This window comes from Cyanistes caeruleus, chromosome 39 (genome assembly GCF_971803275.1).
Source record: "Cyanistes caeruleus chromosome 39, bCyaCae1.hap1.1, whole genome shotgun sequence".
Taxonomy (NCBI): Eukaryota; Metazoa; Chordata; class Aves; order Passeriformes; family Paridae; genus Cyanistes; species Cyanistes caeruleus.
This window is the reverse complement of record NC_141740.1, coordinates 357,437-384,228: the sequence shown is the minus strand read 5'-3', so window position 1 is coordinate 384,228 and position 26,792 is coordinate 357,437. Positions and strand designations below refer to the sequence as shown.

Genomic DNA, 26,792 nt, shown 5'->3' with positions numbered 1-26,792 from the left:
TTTTTTAACCATTTTTGGGTTTTTTTAAACCATTTTTACCTTCCCTCATTTCAGGCTTAATTTCCCCATTTTGGGGCCGTTTTAATCTCAATTTCTCCCATTTTTGGCTTCAATTCCCTCATTTTAAATTCATTTTCCCCATTTTGGGTTCATTTCTTCCATTTTTAGAACATTTTAATCTCTATTTCCCCATTTTAATCTCAATTCTCCCATTTTGGGACCATTTTGGGCTCAAATCCTCCCATTTTGGGACCGTTTTAATCCAAATTTCCCCATTTTAGCCTCAATTTTCACATTTTAGGGCCATTTTGGGTTCATTTCTTCCATTTTTGGGTTCAATTCTCCCATTTTTGGACAATTTCAGACTCAATTTCCCCATTTTAATCTCATTTTCCCCCATTTTGGGCTCAAATCCTCCCATTTTGGGGCCGTTTTAATCTCAATTTCAACATTTTAGGGACATTTTGGGCTCAAATTAAAAACAAAAATTCAAATTCAACCCCAAAAAAATTCCAAAAAAAAATTTCAATCTCAATTTCTCCCATTTTTGGGTTCAATTCTCCCATTTTTGGGCTCAATTTCCCCATTTTAGGACAAATTCGGGCTCGTTTCTTCCGTTTCGGGACCGTTTTAATCTCAATTTCCACGTTTTAGGGACATTTTTAATCTCAGTCCCCCCCATTTCCCCTCCCCCACCCTTCATTTCCCCTCCCCCACTCCCATTTCCCCTCCCCCACCTTCCTTTTACCCCTCCCCCACCCCCATTTCACCCCTCCCCCACCTTTTCTCACCCCTCCCCCACCCTTTAGTTCCCCTCCCCCACTCAATTTCCCCTCCCCCACCCCCATTTCCCCTCCCCCACCTTCATTTTACCCCTCCCCCACCCTTTAGTTCCCCTCCCCCACTCAATTCCCCCTCCCCCACCCCCATTTCACCCCTCCCCCACCTTTTCCCACCCCTCCCCCACCTTTTCCCACCCCTCCCCCACCCTTCATTTCCCCTCCCCCACTCAATTTCCCCTCCCCCACTCCCATTTCCCCTCCCCCACCTTTTCCCACCCCTCCCCCACTCGATTTCCCCTCCCCCCACCCCCTCCCTCACCCCCACCCCGCCCCCACCCCGCCCATAACCACGCCCACCATCACCCCCAGCCCCGCCCCCAGCGCTCCGGCGCCGCCGCGGAGGGGGCGGGGCGGGACGAAGGCCACGCCCCCCGCGCGGGCCGCGATCCAATCAGAGAAGGCGCTGACGCGCGTGTACACGCCGGGGCGGGAGGGGACCCCGCACCCCTCCCCCCACGAGACGATCCCGGCCAGCACCCAGCGGCCGGAGGGGGAGGGGCAGGCCAGGGGACCCCCGGAGTCACCCTGGGGACAGAGGGGGAGGGGACAGGTGTGACCCAGGTGTCCTCAGGTGTGTCCCCATCCCCCCAGGTGTGTTCAGGTGTGTCTCAGGTGTGACCCAGGTGTGTCCAGGTGTGTCCCCATCCCCCCCCAGGTGTCCCCAGGTACCCCCCAGGTGTGTCCAGGTGTGCCCAGGTGTCCCCAGGTGTCCCCAGGTGTCCCCAGCACCCAGCGGCCGGAGGGGGAGGGGCAGGCCAGGGGACCCCCGGAGTCACCCTGGGGACAGAGGGGACAGGGGTCACGTGGGGACAGGTGTGACCCAGGTGTGTCTCAGGTGTCCCCAGGTGAGGTTCAGGTGTCCCCAGGTGTGACTCAGGTACCCCCAGGTGTGTCCAGGTGTGTCCCCATCCCCCCCAGGTGTCCCCAGGTGTGTCTCAGGTGTCCCCAGGTGTGTTCAGGTGTGACCCAGGTGTGTCCCCATCCCCCCTCAGGTACCCCCAGGTGTGTCCCCATCCCCCCAGGTGTCCCCAGGTGTGTCTCAGGTGTGTTCAGGTGTGTCTCAGGTGTCCCCAGGTGTCCCCAGGTGAGGTTCAGGTGTCCCCAGGTGTGCCCAGGTGTGTCTCAGGTGTGACCCAGGTGTCCCCAGGTGTCCCCAGCACCCAGCGGCCGGAGGGGGAGGGGCAGGCCAGGGGACCCCCGGAGTCACCCTGGGGGGGGAGGGGACAGGTGTGACCCAGGTGTGACCCAGGTGTGACCCTGATCCCCCCCAGGTGTGTTCCCATCCCCCCTCAGGTGTCCCCAGGTGTGTCTCAGGTGTCCCCAGGTGTCCCCAGGTGTATCTCAGGTGTATCCAGGTGTGCTCACCTGGCAGGTATCGGCCCCGCCCCTGGGGTCCCCGGCGCACACCATGTCCCCAGGTGTCCCCAGGTGTGTCTCAGGTGTGTTCAGGTGTATCTCAGGTGTGCTCACCTGGCAGGTGTCGGCCCCTCCTTTCGGGTCCCCAGCGCACACCATGTCCCCAGGTGTACCCCACGTGTACCCAGGTGTGTCTCAGGTGTATCCAGGTGTGTTCAGGTGTGCTCACCTGGCAGGTATCAGCCCCGCCCCTCGGGTCCCCAGCACACACCATGTCCCCAGGTGTCCCCAGGTGTCCCTAGGTGTATCTCAGGTGTGTTCAGGTGTATCTCAGGTGTACCCCAGGTGTGCCCAGGTGTGTTCAGGTGTGTTCAGGTATCTCAGGTGTGCTCACCTGGCAGGTGTCGGCCCCGCCCCTCGGGTCCCCGGCACACACCATGTCCCCACGTGTCCCCAGGTGTGCCCAGGTGTCCCCAGGTGTCCCCAGGTGTATCTCAGGTATCTCAGGTGTGTCTCACACTCACCTGGCAGGTGTCAGCCCCTCCTTTCGGGTCCCCAGCGCACACCATGTCCCCAGGTGTCCCCAGGTGTGTTCAGGTGTATTCAGGTGTGTTCAGGTGTGTCTCAGGTGTATCTCAGGTGTCCCCAGGTGTGTTCAGGTGTACTCAGGTGTACCCCAGACTCACCTGGCAGGTGTCAGCCCCGCCCCTCGGGTCCCCGGCACACACCATGTCCCCACGTGTCCCCAGGTGTCCCCAGGTGTCTCAGGTGTATCCAGGTGTGTTCAGGTGTGCTCACCTGGCAGGTATCGGCCCCGCCCCTCGGGTCCCCGGCGCACACCATGTCCCCAGGTGTCCCCAGGTGTGTTCAGGTGTACCCCAGGTGTCCCCAGGTGTGTTCAGGTGTCTCTCAGGTGTACCCAGGTGTATCTCAGGTATCTCAGGTGTGTCTCACACTCACCTGGCAGGTGTCGGCCCCGCCCCTCGGGTCCCCGGCGCACACCATGTCCCCAGGTGTACCCAGGTGTCCCCAGGTGTATCTCAGGTGTCCCCAGGTGTCCCCAGGTGTCCCCAGGTGTATCTCAGGTGTCCCCAGGTGTCCCCAGGTGTCCCCAGGTGTATCCAGGTGTCCCCAGGTGTCCCCAGGTGTCCCCAGGTGTCCCCAGGTGTGCCCAGGTGTCCCCAGGTGTCCCCAGGTGTATCTCAGGTGTGCTCACCTGGCAGGTATCAGCCCCGCCCCTCGGGTCCCCAGCGCACACCATGTCCCCAGGTGTCCCCAGGTGTCCCCAGGTGTGTTCAGGTGTATCTCAGGTGTGTTCAGGTGTCCCCAGGTGTATCCAGGTGTCCCCAGGTGTGCTCACCTGGCAGGTATCAGCCCCTCCTTTCGGGTCCCCGGCACACACCATGTCCCCAGGTGTGTTCAGGTGTATCTCAGGTGTACCCCAGGTGTGCCCAGGTGTGTCTCAGGTGTGTTCAGGTATCTCAGGTGTGCTCACCTGGCAGGTATCGGCCCCGCCCCTCGGGTCCCCAGCGCACACCATGTCCCCAGGTGTCCCCAGGTGTGTTCAGGTGTGTTCAGGTGTGTCTCACACTCACCTGGCAGGTATCAGCCCCGCCCCTCGGGTCCCCGGCACACACCATGTCCCCAGGTGTATCCAGGTGTCCCCAGGTGTGCTCACCTGGCAGGTGTCGGCCCCGCCCCTCGGGTCCCCAGCACACACCATGTCCCCAGGTGTACCCCAGGTGTGTTCAGGTGTACCCCACGTGTACCCAGGTGTGTTCAGGTGTGTTCAGGTGTGTTCAGGTGTGTCTCAGGTGTGTTCAGGTGTATCTCAGGTGTGTTCAGGTATCTCAGGTGTGCTCACCTGGCAGGTGTCAGCCCCGCCCCTCGGGTCCCCGGCGCACACCATGTCCCCAGGTGTCCCCAGGTGTGTCCAGGTGTCCCCAGGTGTACCCCAGACTCACCTGGCAGGTATCAGCCCCGCCCCTCGGGTCCCCGGCACACACCATGTCCCCAGGTGTCCCCAGGTGTGTTCAGGTGTCTCTCAGGTGTACCCAGGTGTACCCAGGTGTATCACAGGTATCTCAGGTGTCCCCAGGTGTACCCCAGACTCACCTGGCAGGTGTCAGCCCCGCCCCTCGGGTCCCCGGCACACACCATGTCCCCAGGTGTACCCCAGGTGTCCCCAGGTGTGTTCAGGTGTATCTCAGGTATCTCAGGTGTGCTCACCTGGCAGGTGTCGGCCCCGCCCCTCGGGTCCCCAGCACACACCATGTCCCCAGGTGTCCCCAGGTGTCCCCAGGTGTATCTCAGGTGTGTTCAGGTGTGTTCAGGTGTGTCTCACACTCACCTGGCAGGTATCAGCCCCGCCCCTCGGGTCCCCGGCACACACCATGTCCCCAGGTGTACCCCAGGTGTGTTCAGGTGTCCCCAGGTGTATCTCAGGTATCTCAGGTGTGCTCACCTGGCAGGTGTCGGCCCCGCCCCTCGGGTCCCCGGCGCACACCATGTCCCCAGGTGTCCCCAGGTGTGTCTCAGGTGTACCCCAGGTGTGTTCAGGTGTATCTCAGGTGTGTTCAGGTGTATCTCAGGTGTATCCAGGTGTACCCCAGACTCACCTGGCAGGTATCAGCCCCTCCTTTCGGGTCCCCGGCACACACCATGTCCCCAGGTGTCCCCAGGTGTCCCCAGGTGTCCCCAGGTGTATCTCAGGTGTATCCAGGTGTGTTCAGGTGTCCCCAGGTGTCCCCAGGTGTATCTCAGGTATCTCAGGTGTGCTCACCTGGCAGGTATCGGCCCCGCCCCTGGGGTCCCCGGCACACACCATGTCCCCAGGTGTCCCCAGGTGTCCCCAGGTGTGCCCAGGTGTGTTCAGGTGTATCTCAGGTGTATCCAGGTGTGTCTCACACTCACCTGGCAGGTATCAGCCCCGCCCCTCGGGTCCCCGGCGCACACCATGTCCCCAGGTGTCCCCAGGTGTATCCAGGTGTGTTCAGGTGTGCTCACCTGGCAGGTATCAGCCCCGCCCCTCGGGTCCCCAGCGCACACCATGTCCCCAGGTGTATTCAGGTGTGTTCAGGTGTACCCAGGTGTCCCCAGGTGTCCCCAGGTGTATCTCAGGTGTATCCAGGTGTGTCTCACACTCACCTGGCAGGTGTCGGCCCCGCCCCTCGGGTCCCCGGCACACACCATGTCCCCAGGTGTCCCCAGGTGTATCCAGGTGTACCCCAGACTCACCTGGCAGGTGTCGGCCCCGCCCCTCGGGTCCCCGGCACACACCATGTCCCCAGGTGTCCCCAGGTGTGCCCAGGTGTGTTCAGGTGTACTCAGGTGTCCCCAGGTGTGCTCACCTGGCAGGTGTCAGCCCCGCCCCTCGGGTCCCCAGCACACACCATGTCGTCCCGGATCCTCCGCGGGGGCAGCGCCGGGCCCAGGTCGGTTCCGTAGAGGCGGCGACACAAAGAGAGCGGCAACAGCGGCACCTGCAGCTCCCGGAGCCGCCGGGGGCGCTCTGAGTGACCAGAGAGTGACCACTGAGTGACCAACTGACCACTGAGTGACCACTGAGTGACCCCTGAGTGACCACTGAGTGACCACTGACCCACCCTGAGTGACCACTGACCACACAGAGCCAGCGGCAACAGCGGCACCTGCAGCTCCCGGAGCCGCCGGGGGCGCTCTGAGTGACCAGAGAGTGACCACTGAGTGACCACTGAGTGACCACTGAGTGACCCCTGACCCACCCTGAGTGACCACTGAGTGACCACTGAGTGACCCCTGAGTGACCACTGACCCACCCTGAGTGACCACTGACCACACTGACCACACTGACCCCACACAGAGAGAGCGGCAACAGCGGCACCTGCAGCTCCCGGAGCCGCCGGGGGCGCTCTGAGTGACCAGAGAGTGACCACTGAGTGACCAACTGACCACTGACCCACCCTGAGTGACCACTGAGTGACCACTGACCCATCCTGAGTGACCACTGAGTGACCACTGAGTGACCAACTGACCACTGAGTGACCACTGAGTGACCCCTGAGTGACCACTGAGTGACCACTGAGTGACCACTGAGTGACCACTGAGTGACCCCTGAGTGACCAACTGACCACTGAGTGACCACTGAGTGACCCCTGAGTGACCACTGAGTGACCACTGACCCATCCTGAGTGACCACTGAGTGACCACTGAGTGACCAGCTGACCACTGAGTGACCACTGAGTGACCCCTGAGTGACCACTGAGTGACCCCTGAGTGACCTTTGAGTGACCCTGAGTGACCTCTGAGTGACCCCTGAGTGACCCCTGAGTGACCACTGAGTGACCCTGAATGACCACTGACCACTGAGTGACCACTGAGTGACCACTGAGTGACCCCTGAATGACCCCTGAGTGACCCGAGTGACCACTGACCATTGAGTGACCCTGAGTGACCCCGAGTGACCCCTGAGTGACCCTGAGTGACCCCTGAGTGACCACTGAGTGACCACTGAGTGACCACTGAGTGACCACTGAGTGACCACTGAGTGACCAACTGACCCCTGAGTGACCCCTGACCCCAGCCCTTGACCTCCCATTGCTCCCAGTTGGGTTCCAGTGACCAGAAACCCCTCCCAGTGACCCCAGTGACCCCTCCCAGTGACCCCAGTGACCCCAGTGACCCCTCCCAGTGACCCCAGTGACCCCTCCCAGTGACCCCAGTGACCCCAGTGACCCCTCCCAGTGACCCCAGTGACCCCTCCCAGTGACCCCAGTGACCCCAGTGACCCCTCCCAGTGACCCCAGTGACCCCTCCCAGTTCATCCCAGTGACCCCAGTGACCCCTCCCAGTCCATCCCAGTGACCCCAGTGACCCCTCCCAGTCCATCCCAGTTTATCCCAGTGCCTGTTTAACCCCTTCCTGTCCACCCCAATCCCCATTTAACCCCTCCCAGTTCACACCCAGTGACCCCAGTGACCCCTCCCAGTCCCTCCCAGTGGCTCCCAGTTCCCTACCAGTGACCCCAGTGACCCCAGTGACCCCTCCCAGTCACTCCCAGTGGCTCCCAGTCCATCCCAGTTCATCCCAGTGCCTGTTTAACCCCTTCCTGTCCACTCCAGTCTCCATTTAACCCCTTTAACTCCACCCCAGTGACCCCTCCCAGTTCCATCCCAGTCCCTCCCAGTGGCTCCCAGTCCATCTCAGTGACCCCAGTGACCCCTCCCAGTGACCCCTCCCAGTCCATCCCAGTGACCCCAGTGACCCCAGTGACCCCTCCCAGTGACCCCAGTGACCCCTCCCAGTGACCCCAGTGACCCCAGTGACCCCTCCCCGTGCCCCACCTGCCCGCTGGGTGCTCCCCCAGTGCCCCCAGTGACCCCTCCCAGTGACCCCAGTGAGCCCTCCCAGTGACCCCTCCCAGTGACCCCAGTGACCCCAGTGACCCCTCCCAGTGACCCCAGTGACGCCTCCCAGTGACCCCTCCCAGTGCCCCCAGTGACCCCTCCCAGTGACCCCAGTGACCCCTCCCAGTGACCCCTCCCAGTCCCCCCAGTGACCCCAGTGACCCCAGTGACCCCAGTGCCCCCCCCGTGCCCCACCTGCCCGCTGGGTGCTCCCCCAGTGACCCCAGTGACCCCAGTGACCCCAGTGACCCCTCCCAGTGACGCCTCCCAGCCCCCCCCCGTGCCCCACTTGCCCGCTGGGTGTGACCCCATTGACCCCAGTGCCCCCTCCCAGTGACCCCAGTGACCCCAGTGCCCCCTCCCAGTGACCCCAGTGACCCCTCCCCGTGCCCCACCTGCCCGCTGGGTGCTCCCCCAGCCCAGTGACCCCAGTGACCCCTCCCAGTGACCCCAGTGACCCCAGTGACCCCTCCCAGTGACCCCAGTGACCCCAGTGACCCCAGTGACCCCAGTGACCCCAGTGACCCCTCCCCGTGCCCCACCTGCCCGCTGGGTGCTCCCCCAGCCCAGTGACCCCAGTGACCCCAGTGACCCCTCCCAGTGACCCCAGTGACCCCAGTGACCCCTCCCAGTGACCCCTCCCCGAGCCCCACCTGCCCGCTGGGTGCTCCCCCAGCCCAGTGACCCCTCCCAGTGACCCCAGTGACCCCAGTGACCCCTCCCAGTGACCCCAGTGACCCCAGTGACCCCTCCCAGTGACCCCAGTGACCCCAGTGACCCCAGTGCCCCACCTGCCCGCTGGGTGCTCCCCCAGCCCAGTGACCCCTCCCAGTGACCCCAGTGCCCCCAGTGACCCCAGTGACCCCTCCCAGTGACCCCAGTGACCCCAGCCCCCCCCAGTGACCCCTCCCAGTGACCCCAGTGACCCCAGTGCCCCACCTGCCCGCTGGGTGCTCCCCCAGCCCAGTGACCCCAGTGACCCCAGTGACCCCTCCCAGTGACCCCAGTGACCCCAGTGACCCCTCCCCGTGCCCCACCTGCCCGCTGGGTGCTCCCCCAGCCCAGTGACCCCAGTGACCCCTCCCAGTGACCCCAGTGACCCCAGTGACCCCAGTGACCCCAGTGACCCCTCCCAGTGACCCCAGTGACCCCAGTGACCCCAGTGACCCCAGTGACCCCTCCCAGTGACCCCAGTGACCCCAGTGACCCCTCCCAGTGACCCCAGTGACCCCAGTGACCCCAGTGACCCCAGTGACCCCTCCCAGTGACCCCAGTGACCCCAGTGACCCCAGTGACCCCTCCCAGTGACCCCAGTGACCCCAGTGACCCCTCCCAGTGACCCCAGTGACCCCAGTGCCCCCAGTGACCCCTCCCAGTGCCCCCAGTGACCCCAGTGACCCCAGTGACCCCTCCCAGTGACCCCAGTGACCCCAGTGACCCCAGTGCCCCCTCCAGTGCCCCCTCCCCGTGCCCCACCTGCCCGCTGGGTGCTCCCCCAGCCCAGTGACCCCAGTGACCCCAGTGACCCCTCCCAGTGACCCCAGTGACCCCAGTGACCCCTCCCAGTCCCTCCCAGTGACCCCAGTGACCCCAGTGACCCCTCCCCGAGCCCCACCTGCCCGCTGGGTGCTCCCCCAGCCCAGTGACCCCAGTGACCCCAGTGACCCCAGTGACCCCTCCCAGTGACCCCAGTGACCCCCCCGTGCCCCACCTGCCCGCTGGGTGCTCCCCCAGTGACCCCAGTGACCCCTCCCAGTGACCCCACTGACCCCTCCCAGTCCCTCCCAGTCCCTCCCAGTGACCCCAGTGACCCCAGTGACCCCTCCCGTGCCCCCCGAGCCCCACCTGCCCGCTGGGTGCTCCCCCAGTGACCCCAGTGACCCCAGTGACCCCTCCCAGTGACCCCAGTGACCCCAGTGACCCCAGTGACCCCTCCCAGTGACCCCAGTGACCCCAGTGACCCCTCCCAGTGACCCCAGTGACCCCAGTGACCCCTCCCAGTGACCCCAGTGACCCCTCCCAGTGACCCCAGTGACCCCTCCCAGTCCCTCCCAGTGACCCCAGTGACCCCAGTGACCCCTCCCAGTGACCCCAGTGACCCCAGTGACCCCAGTGACCCCTCCCCGAGCCCCACCTGCCCGCTGGGTGCTCCCCCAGCCCAGTGACCCCAGTGACCCCAGTGACCCCTCCCAGTGACCCCAGTGACCCCAGTGACCCCTCCCAGTGACCCCAGTGACCCCTCCCGAGCCCCACCTGCCCGCTGGGTGCTCCCCCAGCCCAGTGACCCCAGTGACCCCAGTGACCCCTCCCAGTGACCCCAGTGACCCCTCCCAGTGCCCCACCTGCCCGCTGGGTGCTCCCCCAGCCCAGTGACCCCAGTGACCCCAGTGACCCCTCCCAGTGCCCCCAGTGACCCCAGTGACCCCAATGACCCCAATGACCCCAGTGACCCCAGTGACCCCAGTGACCCCAGTGACCCCTCCCAGTGACCCCAGTGACCCCAGTGCCCCACCTGCCTGCTGGGTGCTCCCCCAGCCCAGTGACCCCAGTGACCCCAGTGACCCCAGTGACCCCAGTGACCCCAGTGACCCCAGTGACCCCTCCCAGTGACCCCAGTGACCCCTCCCGAGCCCCACCTGCCCGCTGGGTGCTCCCCCAGCCCAGTGACCCCAGTGACCCCAGTGACCCCAGTGACCCCAGTGACCCCTCCCAGTGACCCCAGTGACCCCAGTGACCCCAGTGACCCCTCCCAGTGACCCCAGTGACCCCAGTGACCCCAGTGACCCCTCCCAGTGACCCCAGTGACCCCTCCCAGTGACCCCAGTGACCCCAGTGACCCCAGTGACCCCTCCCAGTGACCCCAGTGACCCCAGTGACCCCTCCCGAGCCCCACCTGCCCGCTGGGTGCTCCCCCAGCCCAGTGACCCCAGTGACCCCTCCCAGTGACCCCTCCCAGTGACCCCTCCCAGTGACCCCAGTGACCCCAGTGACCCCTCCCAGTGACCCCAGTGACCCCAGTGCCCCACCTGCCCGCTGGGTGCTCCCCCAGCCCAGTGACCCCAGTGACCCCAGTGCCCCCAGTGACCCCAGTGACCCCAATGACCCCAATGACCCCAGTGACCCCAGTGACCCCAGTGACCCCAGTGACCCCTCCCAGTGACCCCAGTGACCCCAGTGCCCCACCTGCCCGCTGGGTGCTCCCCCAGCCCAGTGACCCCAGTGACCCCAGTGACCCCAGTGACCCCAGTGACCCCAGTGACCCCAGTGACCCCTCCCAGTGACCCCAGTGACCCCTCCCGAGCCCCACCTGCCCGCTGGGTGCTCCCCCAGCCCAGTGACCCCAGTGACCCCAGTGACCCCAGTGACCCCAGTGACCCCTCCCAGTGACCCCAGTGACCCCAGTGACCCCAGTGACCCCTCCCAGTGACCCCAGTGACCCCAGTGACCCCAGTGACCCCTCCCAGTGACCCCAGTGACCCCTCCCAGTGACCCCAGTGACCCCAGTGACCCCAGTGACCCCTCCCAGTGACCCCAGTGACCCCAGTGACCCCTCCCGAGCCCCACCTGCCCGCTGGGTGCTCCCCCAGCCCAGTGACCCCAGTGACCCCTCCCAGTGACCCCTCCCAGTGACCCCTCCCAGTGACCCCAGTGACCCCAGTGACCCCAGTGACCCCTCCCAGTGACCCCAGTGACCCCAGTGCCCCACCTGCCCGCTGGGTGCTCCCCCAGCCCGCCGTCAGGCAGAGGGTGCCGGGGCTGAACCTCATGCCGGGGGAGGGGAGGCACAGGGCTCGCAGCCCCGAGCCCTCGGTGGCCACCGGCCGCTGCAGCCGGGCCAGCGCCAGGTCCCCGCTGGTGGCCTCGCCCGCGTAGCGGGGGTGGGGCAGGAGCTGGGCCAAGGGCACGGCCTGGCCCGCCCCTCCCCCACCCCGGGGGGGGGATGGGGGGGACCCCGGCCCCGACCCCCCCTCGTCCGGGAGCTCCAGGGTGCCCAGGAGGACGGAGAAGGAGCGGGGGTCGCTGCTCCTGGGGGAGGGGGGGGGGAGGGGCAGGGTCAGGGTGGGGGGAGGGGCAGGGGCAGGGTGGGGGAGGGGCTGAGGAGTCAGGGCGGGGGTCGCTGCTCCTGGGGGGGGGGAGGGGCAGGGTCAGGGTGGGGGGAGGGGGAGGGGCAGGGTCAGGGTGGGGGGAGGGGCAGGGTCAGGGTGGGGGAGGGGTCAGTGTGGGGGAGGGGCAGGGTGGGGGAGGGGCAGGGTCAGGGTGGGGGAGGGGCAGGGTGGGGAGGGGCTGAGGGGTCAGGGTGGGGGAGGGGCAGGGGCAGGGTGGGGGAGGGGCAGGGGCAGGGTGGGGGAGGGGCAGGGGCAGGGTGAGGGAGGGGTCAGTGTGGGGGAGGGGCAGGGTGGGGGAGGGTCAGGGGCAGGGTGGGGGAGGGGCAGGGTCAGAGTGGGGCAGGGGCAGGGTCAGGGTGGGGGAGGGGTCAGAGGGGTCAGGGGTCAGTGTGGGGGGAGGGGTCATTTGGAGGATCAGGGGGGTCAGAGGTCAGGGTGGGGGAGGGGTCAGTGTGGGGGTCAGAAGGGTCAGGGGGTGGGGGAGGGGCGGAGGGGTCAGAGGTCAGTTTGGGGGAGGGGCCAGTGTGGGGGGAGGGGTCACTGTGAGGGTCAGAGGGGTCAGAGGTCAGAGTGGGGGAGGGGTCAGAGGGGTCAGGGTGGGGGAGGGGTCACTGTGAGGATCAGGGTGGGGGAGGGGCTGCACGCACCCCGAACTGGTCCCAGTTCAATCCCAGTCCCTCCCAGTTCAATCCCAGTTCATCCCAGTTCAATCCCAGTTAATCCCAGTCCATCCCAGTTCCACTTTTACCCCCAAAATCCCCATTTTTCACCCCAAAACCGCCGGGTTTTTTACCCCCAGTCCATCCCAGTCCCTCCCAGTTCAATCCCAGTCCATCCCAGTTCAATCCCAGTCCATCCCAGTTCCATTTTTAACCCTTTAATCCCCATTTTGGACCCCAAAATCTCCATTTTTCACCCCAAAACCACCGGGTTTTTTACCCCCAGTCCCTCCCAGTCCCTCCCAGTCCATCCCAGTTCAATCCCAGTTCAATCCCAGTCCCTCCCAGTTCAATCCCAGTCAATCCCAGTCCCTCCCAGTCCATCCCAGTTCAATCCCAGTTCCACTTTTACCCCCAAAATCCCCATTTTGGACCCCAAAATCCCCATTTTTCACCCCAAAACCGCCGGGTTTTTTACCCCCAGTCCCTCCCAGTTCAATCCCAGTCCATCCCAGTCTATCCCAGTTCAATCCCAGTCCATCCCAGTCCATCCCAGTCCCAAACTGGTCACTCACCCGCGCAGGCAGTGGGCGGCGGTCAGCACCCACTGGGGGGCCACCAGGGTGACCCCAAACTCGTCCCAGTCCATCCCAGTCCATCCCAGTCCATCCCAGTTCAATCCCAGTTCAATCCCAGTCAATCCCAGTCAATCCCAGTCCATCCCAGTCCATCCCAGTTCCATTTTTAACCCTTTAATCCCCATTTTGGACCCCAAAATCTCCATTTTTCACCCCAAAACCGCCGGGTTTTTTACCCCCAGTCCCCCCCAGTCCCTCCCAGTCCAATCCCAGTTCAATCCCAGTCCAATCCCAGTTCCCTCCCAGTTCAATCCCAGTTCAATCCCAGTCCCTCCCAGTCCATCCCAGTCCATCCCAGTTCCATTTTTAACCCTTTAATCCCCATTTTGGACCCCAAAATCTCCATTTTTCACCCCAAAACCACCGGGTTTTTTCCCGCCAACCCCTCCCAGTTCAATCCCAGTCCATCCCAGTCCATCCCAGTCCCAAACTGGTCACTCACCCGCGCAGGCAGTGGGCGGCGGTCAGCACCCACTGGGGGGCCACCAGGGTGACCCCGCAGACGTGGGACCCCCGGAGCCGCAGGGAGCCCTGCCAGGGCCAGCGCCCCTCCCCCGCCTCGCGCCCCCCCACGGCTCGGGCCAGCGGGGGGGGGAGGGGCAGGCCGCACTCTGGGGGGAGGGGAGAGCGGGGGGAGGGGTTGGGAGGGGGAATTTTGGGGGATTTGGGGGGGATTTGGGGGGTTTTGGGGGATTTTGGGGGATTTTGGGGGGATTTGGGGGGATTTTGGGGGATTTTTGGGATTTTTGGGGGGGAATTTGGGGGTTTTGGGGGGATTTTGGGGGGATTTGGGAGTTTGGGGGGGATTTGGGGGGAATTGAAGGAATTTTGGGGGATTTGGGGGGTCTTGGGGTGGATTTGGGGGGTTTGGGGGGGAATTTGGGGGGATTTTGGGGGATTTTTGGGATTTTTGGGGGGATTTGGGGGGAATTTAAGGAATTTTGGGGGATTTGGGGGGATTTTGGGCCATTTTTGGGGGATTTTGGGGTGTTGGGAGGGGGTTTTGGGGGGATTTGGGGAATTTAAGGGGATTTTGGGGGAATTCAGGGGGATTTCAGGGGGATTTGAGGGGATTTTGGGGGGTCCTGGGGAGAATTTGGGGGTTTGGGGATATTTGGGGTCATTTTGGGACATTTTGGGGTAAATTTGGGACATTTTGGGGTAATTTGGGGCAAATTTGGGACATGTTGGGGTAATTTGGGGTCATTTGGGGCCAATTTGGGTCATTTGGGGTCATTTTGGGTCATTTGAGGACAATCTGGGGTCATTTTGGGACATTTGGGGCAAATTTGGGGTCATTTGGGGTCATTTTGGGTCATTTGGGGTCATTTTTGGGTAATTTGGGGTAATTTTGGGACATTTGGGGCAAATTTGGGACATTTTGGGGTAATTTGGGGTCATTTGGGGTCATTTTGGGGTCATTTTGGGTCATTCTAGATAATTTGTGGTCATTTTTGGGTAATTTGGGGTCATTTTGGGTCATTTGGGGTCATTTTGGGACAATTTGGGGCCATTTGGGGACAATTTGGGACATTTTGGGGCAATTTTGGGCCATTTTGGGGCCATTTGGGGACATTTTGGGCCATTTTGGGTCATTTGAGGACAATTTGGGGTCATTTTGGGGTCATTTTGGGCCATTTTGGGGTCATTTGGGGTCATTTTGGGACATTTGGGGCAAATTTGGGACATTTTGGGGTAATTTGGGGTAATTTGGGGTCATTTGGGGTAATTTGGGGACATTTTGGGCCATTTTGGGGTCATTTTGGGCCATTTTGGGTCATTTGGGGTCATTTGGGGTCATTTTTGGACATTTTGGGGTCATTTTGGGCCATTTTGGGTCATTTGGGGTCATTTGAGGACAATTTGGGGTCATTTTGGGGATTTTTGGGGTCATTTTGGGTAATTTGGGGTCATTTTGGGGTCATTTGGGGTCATTTGGGGACATTTTGGGTCATTTTGGGACATTTTGGGTAATTTTGGGGTCATTTTGGGTCATTTGAGGACAATCTGGGGTCATTTTGGGACATTTGGGGCAATTTAGGGACATTTGGGGTCATTTTAGGACATTTTGGGGTCATTTTGGGTCATTTTGGGGTCATTTGGGGTCATTTTGGGACCATTTTGGGACATTTTGGTGTCATTTTGGGCCATTTTGGGTCATTTGGGGTCATTTGAGGACAATTTGGGGTCATTTTTGGGTAATTTGGGGTAATTTTGGGTCATTTGGGGTCATTTTGGGACAATTTGGGGTCATTTTGGGCCATTTTGGGCCATTTTGGGACCATTTTGGGACCATTTTGGGATCATTTTGGGTCATTTGGGGTCATTTGAGGACATTTTTGGGTAATTTGGGGTCATTTTAGGACATTTTGGGGTAAATTTGGGACATTTGGGGCAATTTAGGGACATTTGAGGTAATTTTGGGTAATTTGGGGTCATTTTGGGACATTTTGGGGTCATTTTGCGTCATTCTGGGTCATTTGGGGTCATTTTGGGCCATTTTGGGGCAATTTTGGGACATTTTGGGACAGTTTTGGGTCATTTGGGGTCATTTTGGGACAATTTGGGGCCATTTGAGGACAATTTGGGGACATTTTGGGGTCATTTGGGACATTTTGGGGCATTTTGGGGGCATTTTGGGGCATTTTGGGGCATTTTGGGGTCATTTTGGGGTCATTTTGGGGCATTTTGGGGCATTTTGGGGCATTTTGGGGTCATTTTGGGGCATTTTGGGGTCATTTTGGGGCATTTTGGGGCATTTTGGGGCATTTTGGGGCATTTTGGGGCATTTTGGCCTCACCCAGCTGCATCTCCGAGAGCCCCCGGGACCCATCTGGGGGAAAAGGGGGGGTCAGGGGGGGCAAAACCCAAAAAAAACCCCCAAAATTCCACCCCAAAACCCCCAAAATTCTGCCCAGGAATCCAAAAATTCCACCCTAAAATCCAGAATTTCATCCCAAAATCCAAAATTCCATCCCAAAATCCAAAATTCCTCCTAAAAACCCCAAAACTCCACCCCAAAACCCTGAAATTTTGACCTAAAATCCCCAAATTTCCACCTAAAATCCCAAAATTCCCCATAAAATTCCCAAATTTCCACTTTAAACCCCAAAATTCCATGAAAAATCCCCAAATTTCCACCAAAAATCCCCAAAATTCCCCATAAAATCCCCAAATTTCCACTTCGAACCCCAAAATTCCACCTGGAATCCCCAAAATTCAACCTAAAATTCCCGAATTTTCCCCAAAACACCCAAATTTCCACCCGGCAATCCCAAATTTCCACCTCAAATCCCCAAATTTCCACTTTAAATCCCAAAATTCCACCTCAAATCCCCAAAATTCCACCTAAAATCCCCAAAATTCCACTTTAAATCCCAAAATTCCACCCGGAATTCCCAAATTCCCCCCAAAAATCCCAAATTTCCGCTTTAAAACCCCAAAATTTCCCCCAAAAATCCCCAAATTTCCCCCAAAAATCCCCAAAATTCCACTTTAAACCCCAAATTCCCACTTTAAAACCCCAAAATTTCCACCAAAACCCCCAAATTTCCACCCGGAACCCCCCAAAAAATCCCAATTTTTTTTTTTTTAGGGGGGGGGGAGGGGTGGGACAAACCCCCCCCCCCCCCCCTCCCCCCCCCCATTTATTTTCCCACGGGTGGGGGGAGGGGCAGGGCCCTTACTGGCGGCGGGGGGGTCCCCGGGCGTGACGTCACAGGCGAGGGCGGTCAGCAGCAGCAGGGGGAGGAGGTGGGGGAGGGGCAGCAGCGACCTCGGGGTCCCCATGGCGGCTCCCGCCCCTCCCCCACCCCCCGAACCCCTTTAAATGGGGCCGGGAAAAGGGGGAGGGGCGGGGGTGGGGGAGGGGCCGACGCCGTCCGACGGGTTCGCCCACGCCGCTCCGGGGGTGGGGGGAGGGGAAGGGAGGGGTCACGCCCCTCCCCCACCCACCCACCCCCCAATTAATAAAAATTTTGGGGGTGACGCCCTTTAAAAGGGGTGGGGGAGGGGCGCCAGCAAAACCACACGGGGATTCCTTCAAAATCCCTCCGAAATCCGCTCGGCCGCACCCAAAAACCCCCAAAAAACCCCAAAATCCGCCCAAAAAACCCCCAATTTCCCCCCCGAATTTCGCCCCTTTTTATTTTTTCCCTCCTCAAAATGGCGGCGCGGCTTTCCCGCCCTTCCCACTCTCGTCTTCTCGACCTTCTCAAGATGGCGGCGGGTCTCGCGTGATTTCGCACCCCGCGCGCCTGCGCGCCGCCGGCGCTGCCGCGGGGGCCGCTGGGATCGCGGCGGACCCGGCGCTTTGAGGGAGCGGCCGCCATGGTGAGAGCGGGGGAGGGGAAAGGGGGGCGGGGGTGGGGGGGGAGGGTGTGGGGAAGGGAAGCGGAGGCTCCGCGCGGGTTTTGGGGCTGTTCTGGAACTTTCGGGATTGAGGGGAAAAAAAATCCCGGAATTCCAAAATCCCGGAATTCCCGAAAAATTGCGCGGCAAAAACGCCCGGGCCTCGCTCCCCCCCCCCCCGCCCTTTTCCCCTCAGAGCCGCCCCCTCACGGAGGCCACGCCCCTTTTCCCCTCACGGAGGCCACGCCCCTTAACCCCCTTCAAAACCGCCCCTTTTTATGCAAATTCCGCCTCGTTTTTAATTAGCACGCTCAATTAATTAGCCACGCCCTCTGAAATGGTGGCCACACCCCATTTTGACCCCGTTTTTTGGTGGCCACGCCTCGTTTTTAGTGGCCACGCCATTCAAGAGTCACCGGCCACGCCCTAAAACTCAACGGCAACCCCCCTAAAATTCCCATTTTTCGGTGGCCAAACTCCGTTTTTCAGTAGCCAACCCCCAATTTTTAGTGGCCAACCCCCAGTTTTTAGTGGCCACGCCTCGTTTTTGGTAGCCAAACCCAATTTTTTGATGCCCACATCCCGTTTTGACCCTGATTTTTAGTGGCCAAACCCCATTTTCGGTGGCCAAACCCCGTTTTCAGTGGCCAAACTCCATTATTAGTGGCCAAACTCCATTTTCAGTAGCCAAACCCCATTTTGACCCCAAGTTTTTGTGGCCAAATCCCATTTTGACCCCATTTTTCAGTAGCCAAACCCCATTTTCACCCCATTTTTCAGTAGCCAAACCCCGTTTTTGGATGCCCACATCCCATTTTCCGTGGCCAAACCCCATTTTTTGGTGGCCAAACCCCATTTTTCAGCAGCCAAACCCCATTTCTCAGTAGCCAAACCCCATTTTCGGTGGCCAAACCTCATTTTGACCCCATTTTTCATCAGCCAAACCCCATTTTCAGTAGCCAAACCCCATTTTTGGATGACCACATCCCATTTTCCGTGGCCAAACCCCATTTTTTGGTGGCCAAACCCCATTTTTCAGCAGCCAAACCCCATTTCTCAGTAGCCAAACCCCATTTTTTAGTGGCCAAATCCCATATTTTGATGGCCAAACCCCATTTTTTGATGGCAAACCCCATTTTCAGTGGCCAAACCCCATTTTTGGATGCCCACATCCCATTTTTCAGTAGCCAAACCCCATTTCTCATCAGCCAAACCCCATTTTTAGTGGCCAAACCCCATTTACCAGCAGCCAAACCCCATTTCTCAGTAGCCAAATCCCATTTTTTGATGGCCAAACCCCATTTTTGGATGCCCACATCCCATTTTTGGTGGCCAAACCCCAGTTTTCAGCAGCCAAACCCCATTTCTCAGTAGCCAAACCCCATTTTTTGATGGCCAAACCCCATTTTTCAGTAGCCAAACCCCATTTTTTGATGGCCAAACCCCATTTCTCAGTAGCCAAATCCCATTTTTGGATGCCCACATCCCATTTTTCAGTAGCCAAACCCCATTTCTCATCAGCCAAACCCCATTTTTAGTGGCCAAACCCCATTTTTCAGCGGCCAAACCCCATTTCTCAGTAGCCAAACCCCATTTTTTAGTGGCCAAATCCCATATTTTGATGGCCAAACCCCATTTTTTGATGGCAAACCCCATTTTCAGTAGCCAAACCCCATTTCTCATCAGCCAAACCCCATTTTTAGTGGCCAAACCCCATTTTTTGGCGGCCAAACCCCATTTTCAGTGGCCAAACCCCATTTTTGGATGCCCACATCCCATTTTTCAGTAGCCAAACCCCATTTCTCATCAGCCAAACCCCATTTTTAGTGGCCAAACCCCATTTTTTGGTGGCCAAACCCCATTTCTCAGTAGCCAAACCCCATTTTAGGATGCCCACATCCCATTTTTTAGTGGCCAAACCCCATTTCTCAGTAGCCAGACCCCATTTTTTGGTGGCCAAACCCCATTTCTCAGTAGCCAAACCCCATTTTTTGATGGCCAAACCCCATTTCCCCCTCCCCACCCCCCATCCCCCCCCCGATTTCCGCTGGCCACCCCCCGATTTTCACTAGCCACCCCTCCATTTCCGCTTGCCCACCCCCCCAGGACGTGTTCCTGATGATCCGGCGCCACAAGACCACGATTTTCACCGAGGCCAAGGAATCCTCCACCGTGCTGGAGCTGAAGAGGATCGTGCAGGGCATCCTGCACCGGCCCCCCGAGGAGCAGCGCCTCTACAAGGTGGGCAACGAGGGGTTAAATCGGTCTAGGGGGGTTTGGGGAATTTTTGGGAATTTTTTGGGAATTTTTGGTATTTTTTGGGGAATTTTTTGGGATTTTTTGGGGATTTTTTGGGGAATTTTTTGGGATTTTTTTGGAATTTTTTTTGGATTTTTGGGGGATTTTTTGGGAATTTTTTGGGATTTTTTTGGGATTTTTTTGGGAATTTTTTGGGATTTTTTGGGATTTTTTGGGGGTATTTTTGGGATATTTTTGGGATTTTTTTGGAATATTTTAAGGATATTTTTGGGGTGATTTCAGGCACATTTTGGGGTTATTTTGGGCTGATTCCAGGCAGATTTTGGGATGTTTTTGAGGTGATTCCAGGCAGATTTTGGGATGTTTTAGGAGGTGATTCCAGGCAGATTTTGGGATGTTTTTGGGAATATTTTAAGGAAATTTTTGGGATATTTCAGGTACATTTTGGGATTTTTTTGGGATATTTTTGGGATATTTTTGGGATTTTTTTGGAATATTTTAAGGATATTTTTGGGGTAATTTCAGGCACATTTTGGGAATATTTTGGGATATGCCAGGTAGATTTTGGGGTGAATTCAGGGATATTTTGGGCTGAATTTCAGGCACATTTTGGGACATTTTAAGGATATTTTAGGGGATATTTTTGGGATATTTCAGGCACATTTTGGGATGTTTTTGGGACTTTTTTGGAATATTTTAAGGACATTTTTGGGGTAAATTCAGGCACATTTTGGGATATTTTTAGGGATATTTTTGGGCTGATTCCAGGCAGATTTTGGGGTGATTTTGGGGTAATTCCAGGGATATTTTGGGAGTATTTTAAGGATATTTTTGGGGTAATTTCAGGCACATTTTGGGAATATTTTGGGATATTCCAGGCAGATTTTGGGGTGATTTTGGAGTAATTCCAGGCAGATTTTGGGGTGATTTCTCCCCTTTTTTGCCCCCCTCAGGACGATCAGCTCCTGGAGGACTCCAAGACTTTGGGCGACTGCGGCTTCACGAGCCAAACGGCGCGGCCACAGGCCCCGGCCACCGTGGGGCTGGCACTGCGCAACGGGGGTGGGGGTCCCCAAAAACGGGCTTGGGACCCCAAAAACGGGCTTGGGACCCCAAAAACGGAGCTGGGGGTCCCCAAAAAGGGGCTTGGGACCCCAAAAATGGGGCTGGGGGTCCCCAAAAACGGGCTTGGGACCCCAAAAACGGGGCTGGGGGTCCCCAAAAACGGGCTTGGGACCCCAAAAATGGGCTTGGGGGGGTCTGAAATGGGCTTGGGACCCCAAAAACGGGGCTGGGGGTCCCCAAAAATGGGGGTGGGACCCCAAAAATGGGGCTGGGGGTCCCCAAAAATGGGTTTGGGACCCCAAAAATGGGGCTGGGGGGCCAAAAATGGGGCTGGGGGGGGCTGAAATGGGTTTGGGACCCCAAAAATGGGGCTGGGGGTCCCCAAAAACGGGTTTGGGGGGCCTGAAATGGGGGTGGGGGACCCCAAAAACGGGCTTGGGACCCCAAAAATGGGGCTGGGGGGGGCTGAAATGGGTTTGGGACCCCAAAAATGGGGGGGGGGGGGTTCCCAAAATGGGTTTGGGGGAGGTTTGGGGGGTCCTGGAGGGGTTTGGGATCCCCAAAAATGGGGCTGGGGGTCCCCAAAATGGGTTTGGGGGGGTCTGAAATGGGTTTGGGGACCCCAAAAATGGGGCTGGGGGTCCCCAAAAACGGGTTTGGGGGGCCTGAAATGGGGGTGGGGGACCCCAAAAACGGGCTTGGGACCCCAAAAATGGGGCTGGGGGGGTCTGAAATGGGTTTGGGGGGCCTGAAATGGGGGTGGGGGGCCCAAAAATGGGTCTGGGGGGGCTGAAATGGGTTTGGGGTCCCCAAAAATGGGGTTTGGGGGGCTGAAAAATCGGTTTAGGGTCCCAAAAATGAGGTTGGGACCCCAAAAACGGGGGTGGGGGTCCCCAAAAATGGGGGTGGGACCCCAAAAATGGGGCTGGGGGGGTCTGAAATGGGTTTGGGACCCCAAAAATGGGATTTTGGGGAGGTTGGGGGGTCCCTAAAATGGGTTTGGGGGTCTCAAAAATGGGGGTGGGGGTCCCAAAAATGGGATTTTGGGGGTTCCTGGAGGGGTTTGGGATCCCAAAATGGGTTTGGGGGTCTCAAAAATGGGGCTGGGGGTCCCCAAAAATGGGGCAGGGGGTCCCCAAAATGGGATTTTGGGGAGGTTTGGGGTCCCTAAAAGGAAATTTTGGGGGGGTCCTGGGGAGGTTCGGGAATTTCGGGATTTTTTGTTCCATTTTTTGAGATTTTTTTCCCGTTTTTTTCCCATTTTTTTGTGATTTTTTTCTCTTTTTTTTCCCCATTTTTTTCCCGTTTTTTCCTCATTTTTTCCCCATTTTTTATGATTTTTTCCCCATTTATTTCCCATTTTTTCCCCATTTTTTGTGATTTTTTCACCATTTTTTCACCATTTTTTTCCTATTTTTTTCCATTTTTTCCCATTTTTTCCCGTTTTTTCCCCATTTTTTCCCGTTTTCCCTGATTTTCCCCCCGTTTTCCAGAGGAATCCTTCGAGGGGCTCCAGATTGAGCCGTTCTTTTCTCATTTTTTCCCCATTTTTTGTGATTTTTTCCCCATTTTTTCACCATTTTTTATGATTTTTTTTTTGTTTTTTCCCCTTTTTTCCCATTTTTTTGTGGTTTTTCCCCATTTTTTCCCATTTTCCCTGACTTCCCCCCGTTTTGCAGAGGAATCCTTCCAGGGGCTCCGCATCGAGCCGTTCTTTTCCCATTTTTTATGATTTTTTCCCCATTTTTTGTGATTTTTTCCCCATTTTTTCACCATTTTTTATGATTTTTTTTTTGTTTTTTCCCATTTTTTCCGTTTTTTTCCCATTTTTTCCCGTTTTCCCTGACTTTCCCCCCGTTTTGCAGAGGAATCCTTCGAGGGGCTCGGATTGAACCGGTTTTTCCCCATTTTTTCCCCATTTTTTGTGATTTTTTCCCCATTTTTTCACCATTTTTTATGATTTTTTTTTTGTTTTTTCCCGTTTTTTCCCATTTTTTTGTGGTTTTTCCCCATTTTTTCCCGTTTTCCCAGATTTTCCCCTCGTTTTGCAGAGGAATCCTTCAAGGGGCTCCGCATCAAGCCGGTTTTTTATGATTTTTTCCCCATTTTTTGTGATTTTTTTCCCCATTTTTTTTCCATTTTTTCCCATTTTTTCCCGTTTTTTGTGGTTTTTTCCCATTTTCCCAGATTTTCCCCCCGTTTTGCAGAGGAATCCTTCGAGGGGCTCCGCATCGAGCCGGTTTTTCCCCATTTTTTCCCATTTTTTCCCCATTTTTTATGATTTTTTCCCCATTTTTTCACCATTTTTTATGATTTTTTTTTTGTTTTTTCCCGTTTTTTGTGGTTTTTCCCCATTTTTTCCCGTTTTCCCTGACTTTCCCCCCGTTTTGCAGAGGAATCCTTCGAGGGGCTCCACATCGAGCCGTTCTTTTCCCATTTTTTATGATTTTTTCCCCATTTTTTCACCATTTTTTATGATTTTTTTTTGTTTTTTCCCGTTTTTTTGTGTTTTTTCCGGTTTTTTCCCATTTTTTCCCATTTTCCCTGATTTTCCCCCCGTTTTCCAGAGGAATCCTTCCAGGGGCTCCGCATCGAGCCGTTCTTTTCCCATTTTTTATGATTTTTTCCCCATTTTTTATGATTTTTTCCCCATTTTTTCACCATTTTTTATGATTTTTTTTTTGTTTTTTCCCCTTTTTTCCCATTTTTTTGTGGTTTTTCCCCATTTTTTCCCGTTTTCCCTGACTTTCCCCCCGTTTTCCAGAGGAATCCTTCGAGGGGCTCCAGATTGAGCCGGTTTTTCCCCATTTTTTCCCATTTTTTCCCCATTTTTTATGATTTTTTCCCCATTTTTTCACCATTTTTTATGATTTTTTTTTTGTTTTTTCCCGTTTTTCCCATTTTTTCCCCATTTTTTCCCATTTTCCCTGATTTTCCCCTCGTTTTCCAGAGGAATCCTTCGAGGGGCTCCGGATTGAACCGGTTTTTCCTCATTTTTTCCCCATTTTTTATGATTTTTTCCCCATTTTTTGTGATTTTTTCCCCATTTTTTCACCATTTTTTGTGATTTTTTTTTTGTTTTTTCCCGTTTTTTCCCATTTTTCCCCATTTTTTCCCATTTTCCCTGACTTTCCCCCCGTTTTCCAGAGGAATCCTTCCAGGGGCTCCGCATCGAGCCGTTCTTTCCCCATTTTTTATGATTTTTTCCCCATTTTTTCACCATTTTTTATGATTTTTTTTTGTTTTTTCCCGTTTTTTGTGGTTTTTCCCCATTTTTTCCCGTTTTCCCTGACTTTCCCCCCGTTTTGCAGAGGAATCCTTCGAGGGGCTCCGGATTGAACCGGTTTTCCCCATTTTTTCCCCATTTTTTGTGATTTTTTCCCCATTTTTTCACCATTTTTTATGATTTTTTTTTTGTTTTTTCCCGTTTTTTGTGGTTTTTCCCCATTTTTTCCCGTTTTCCCTGACTTTCCCCCCGTTTTCCAGAGGAATCCTTCCAGGGGCTCCACATCGAGCCGTTCTTTTCCCATTTTTTATGATTTTTTCCCCATTTTTTATGATTTTTTCCCCATTTTTTCACCATTTTTTATGATTTTTTTTTTGTTTTTTCCCGTTTTTTTGTGTTTTTTTCCCATTTTCCCTGACTTTCCCCCCGTTTTGCAGAGGAATCCTTCGAGGGGCTCCGCATCGAGCCGTTCTCCAGCCCCCCGGAGCTGCCGGATGTGATGAAACCCCAGGACTCGACCGGCGCCGCCACCGAGCCCCCCCTGCCCTGAGAGCCCAAATTTGGGGCAAATCCCGGCCCTTTCGGGACTTCCTGGGAATTCGGGGACATTTGGGGATTTTGGGGATTTTTGGGGATTTTTGGGGAATTTTTTTGGGATTTTTGGGGAATTTTTGGGGGATTTTTTAGGGATTTTTTGGGAATTTTTTGGGTTTTTTAGGGAATTTTTGGGGAATTTTTTGGGAATTTTTTGGGAATTTTTTGGGATTTTTTTGGGATTTTTTTGGGATTTTTTTTGGGATTTTTGGGGAATTTTTTGGGGATTTTTTGGGGAATTTTTGTGAAATTTTTGGGAAATTTTGAGGGAATTTTTGGAGAATTTTTGGGATTTTTTGGGGATTTTTTTGGGATTTTTTTGGGAATTTTGGGGGAATTTTTGTGAAATTTTTGGGAATTTTTGAGGGAATTTTTGGGTTTTTTGGGGGGGAGTTTTGGGGATTTTTTGAGGGAATTTTTGGGGATTCTGGGGGATTTTTTTTGGGAATTTTGGGAATTTTTTGGGGGAAATTTTGGGAAATTCTTGGGCGATGATCGAGAATTTTGGGGGAATTTTTGGGGAATTTTTTGGGATTTTGGGGGATTTTTTTTTTAATTTCTGGGAAATTTTGGGAATTTTTTGGGAATTTTTGGGAATTTTTTGGGGAATTTTTTGGGATTTTTTTGGGATTTTCTTTGCGATTTTTGGCGAATTTGGGGGGAATTTTTGGGGAACTTCGGGAAATTTTGGGGGGAATTTTGGGGAATTTTCGGGGATTTTTGGGGAATTTTTTTGGGAAATCTTGGGGGAATTTTGGGAATCTTTGGGGGCATTTGGGGGAATTTTTTGGGAATTTTTGGGGGAATTTTGGGGAATTTTTTGGGAATTTTGGGGTTTTCTTTTTTGCGATTTTTGGGAAATTTTGTGGGAATTTTGGGGAATTTTTTTGGGAATTTTAAGGGGGAATTTTGGGGAATTTTGAGGGAATTTTGGGGGGAATTTTTGGGAATTTTGGGGGGAATTTTTGGGAATTTTGAGGGAATTTTTTGGAAATTTTTTGGGGAATTTTTGGGATTTTTTTTGGGCGATTTTTGGGGAATTTTGGGAAAATTTGGGGGGAATTTTGGGAGGTGGGGGAGGGGTAAAAACCGGGGGTGGGGGAGGGGGCGGATCCTGAATTTTTTCCCCTCCCCCCCAATAAAAATTCCTGGAGACGCCCGGGGGGCTCTGAGCGAATTTTTGGGGTGAATTTGGGGAATTTTGGGGTCAAAAAGGAATTTTCAGGAATTTTGGGGGAAAAAATTTGGAAATTTTGGGGATTTTTTGGGGGTTTTTTTTTTGGGATCTCCCCATTTCCCCTCCCCCACCCCAAGCCCCGCCCCCCGCCCCAAGCCCCGCCCCCTTCCCCAAGCCCCGCCCCCCCACACAGAGACCACGCCCACTTTTCCATTTTTGGGCCGTTTTAATGTAAAACAGGAACCGGAAACACGAAATAAAAGAGGGGGCGGGGCTTGAGGAGCGGAAAAGGGGGCGGGGCCAGGAAGAAAAGGGGGCGGGGCCAAAGCGGGGATAGGATTCAAAACGGGGCGGAGCTTGGAAAAAAAGGCGGGAAATCAGGACACAAAAGGGGGCGTGGCCACCAAAGGGGCGCGGCCATGAAAGGAAGGGGGGGCGGGGCCTGAAGTCGGAGGGGGCGGAGCCTCGAGGGGGGCGGAGCTGCAAGAGAAGAGAGGGGTGAGGGGTGGGGCCGGGGAGGGGTGGGGGAGGGGCTTGGGGACCCCTCCCCTCGTTTTTTTGGGGGGTGGGGGAGGGGTCCTGGGTTATTTTGGAGGGGGGGGAGGGGCGGAGCTTCACGGCCCCTCCCCCCACACGTACCTGGAGCGGCGCTGGGGGGGGGGAGGGGAGGGGAGGGGGTGGGGGGAGGGGTCGTGGTGACCCCTGAGTGACCCCAGTGACCCCTGAGTGACCTCGACCCCTCCCCCACCCCAAGAGTGACCCCACCCCCCACTTAAGCCCCTCCCCCACCCAAACCGACCCTCCCCCCATTGAGCCCCTCCCCCACCGCCACGAAGCCCCTCCCCCACCACCAACCAAAATCCGGGGGGGGGGGGAGGGGGAGGGGCAATAAAGGGGGTGGGGGAGGGGCAATAAAAGGGGGTGGGGGAGGGGAATAAAAGGGGGTGGGGGAGGGGCATAAAAGGGGGTGGGGGAGGGGCAATAAAGGGGGTGGGGGAGGGGAATAAAAGGGGTGGGGGAGGGGCATAAAGGGGGTGGGGGAGGGGCATAAAGGGGGTGGGGGAGGGGCATAAAGGGGGTGGGGGAGGGGCATAAAAGGGGGTGGGGGAGGGGCATAAAAGGGGGTGGGGGAGGGG

The 26,792-nt window shown here is 56.6% G+C and overlaps 2 protein-coding genes and 1 long non-coding RNA gene across 5 annotated transcripts; 2 read left to right on the top strand and 1 right to left on the bottom strand.

Annotated features, from left to right (window-relative positions):
• The first annotated feature begins 1,760 nt into the window (after window positions 1-1,760).
• Window positions 1,761-2,195, top strand: LOC147647355 (uncharacterized). The gene is made up of 3 exons (XR_015281599.1): window positions 1,761-1,791; window positions 1,865-1,885; window positions 2,136-2,195. It is a non-coding gene; the product is annotated as an uncharacterized LOC147647355 (long non-coding RNA).
• On the bottom strand, window positions 1,879-16,775 carry LOC147647354 (uncharacterized). Its single transcript, XM_086872173.1, has 6 exons — window positions 16,672-16,775; window positions 15,786-15,818; window positions 13,428-13,596; window positions 11,289-11,608; window positions 5,549-6,089; window positions 1,879-2,050 (listed from the first exon to the last, which is right to left on the bottom strand). Exons 1-6 carry the CDS (start codon window positions 16,772-16,774, stop codon window positions 1,903-1,905), a joined length of 1,314 nt encoding a protein of 437 aa, XP_086728299.1. The 5' UTR covers window position 16,775; the 3' UTR covers window positions 1,879-1,902.
• Window positions 16,776-17,257: 482 nt separating this feature from the next.
• Window positions 17,258-25,565, top strand: ELOB (elongin B). Of its 3 annotated transcripts, none has more exons than XM_086872182.1 (4): window positions 17,258-17,317; window positions 19,442-19,576; window positions 20,548-20,656; window positions 24,323-25,565. In XM_086872182.1, the coding sequence occupies exons 1-4, from the start codon at window positions 17,315-17,317 to the stop codon at window positions 24,433-24,435; spliced, it is 360 nt and encodes a 119-aa protein (XP_086728308.1). In that variant the 5' UTR covers window positions 17,258-17,314; the 3' UTR covers window positions 24,436-25,565. The 3 variants fall into 3 exon arrangements, with proteins under 3 accessions (XP_086728308.1, XP_086728309.1, XP_086728307.1); XM_086872183.1 differs by lacking the exon at window positions 24,323-25,565 and adding an exon at window positions 22,867-24,290; XM_086872181.1 differs by lacking the exon at window positions 24,323-25,565 and adding an exon at window positions 22,153-22,542.
• Window positions 25,566-26,792: the final 1,227 nt, after the last annotated feature.

Excerpts from the sequence above, each read along its gene's own strand:
- LOC147647354 (XM_086872173.1), bottom strand. The coding sequence starts at position 16,774 with ATGGGGACCCCGAGGTCGCTGCTGCCCCTCCCCCACCTCCTCCCCCTG. Across the intron at positions 15,819-16,671 it reads CGGGGACCCCCCCGCCGCCA|ATGGGTCCCGGGGGCTCTCG; the intron begins GTAAGGGCCCTG and ends CTTTTCCCCCAG. Across the intron at positions 11,609-13,427 it reads GCCGCCCACTGCCTGCGCGG|GAGCAGCGACCCCCGCTCCT; the intron begins GTGAGTGACCAG and ends CCCCTCCCCCAG.
- ELOB (XM_086872181.1), top strand. Across the intron at positions 19,577-20,547 it reads AGGAGCAGCGCCTCTACAAG|GACGATCAGCTCCTGGAGGA; the intron begins GTGGGCAACGAG and ends TGCCCCCCTCAG. Across the intron at positions 20,657-22,152 it reads GCTGGCACTGCGCAACGGGG|AGGAATCCTTCGAGGGGCTC; the intron begins GTGGGGGTCCCC and ends CCCGTTTTCCAG.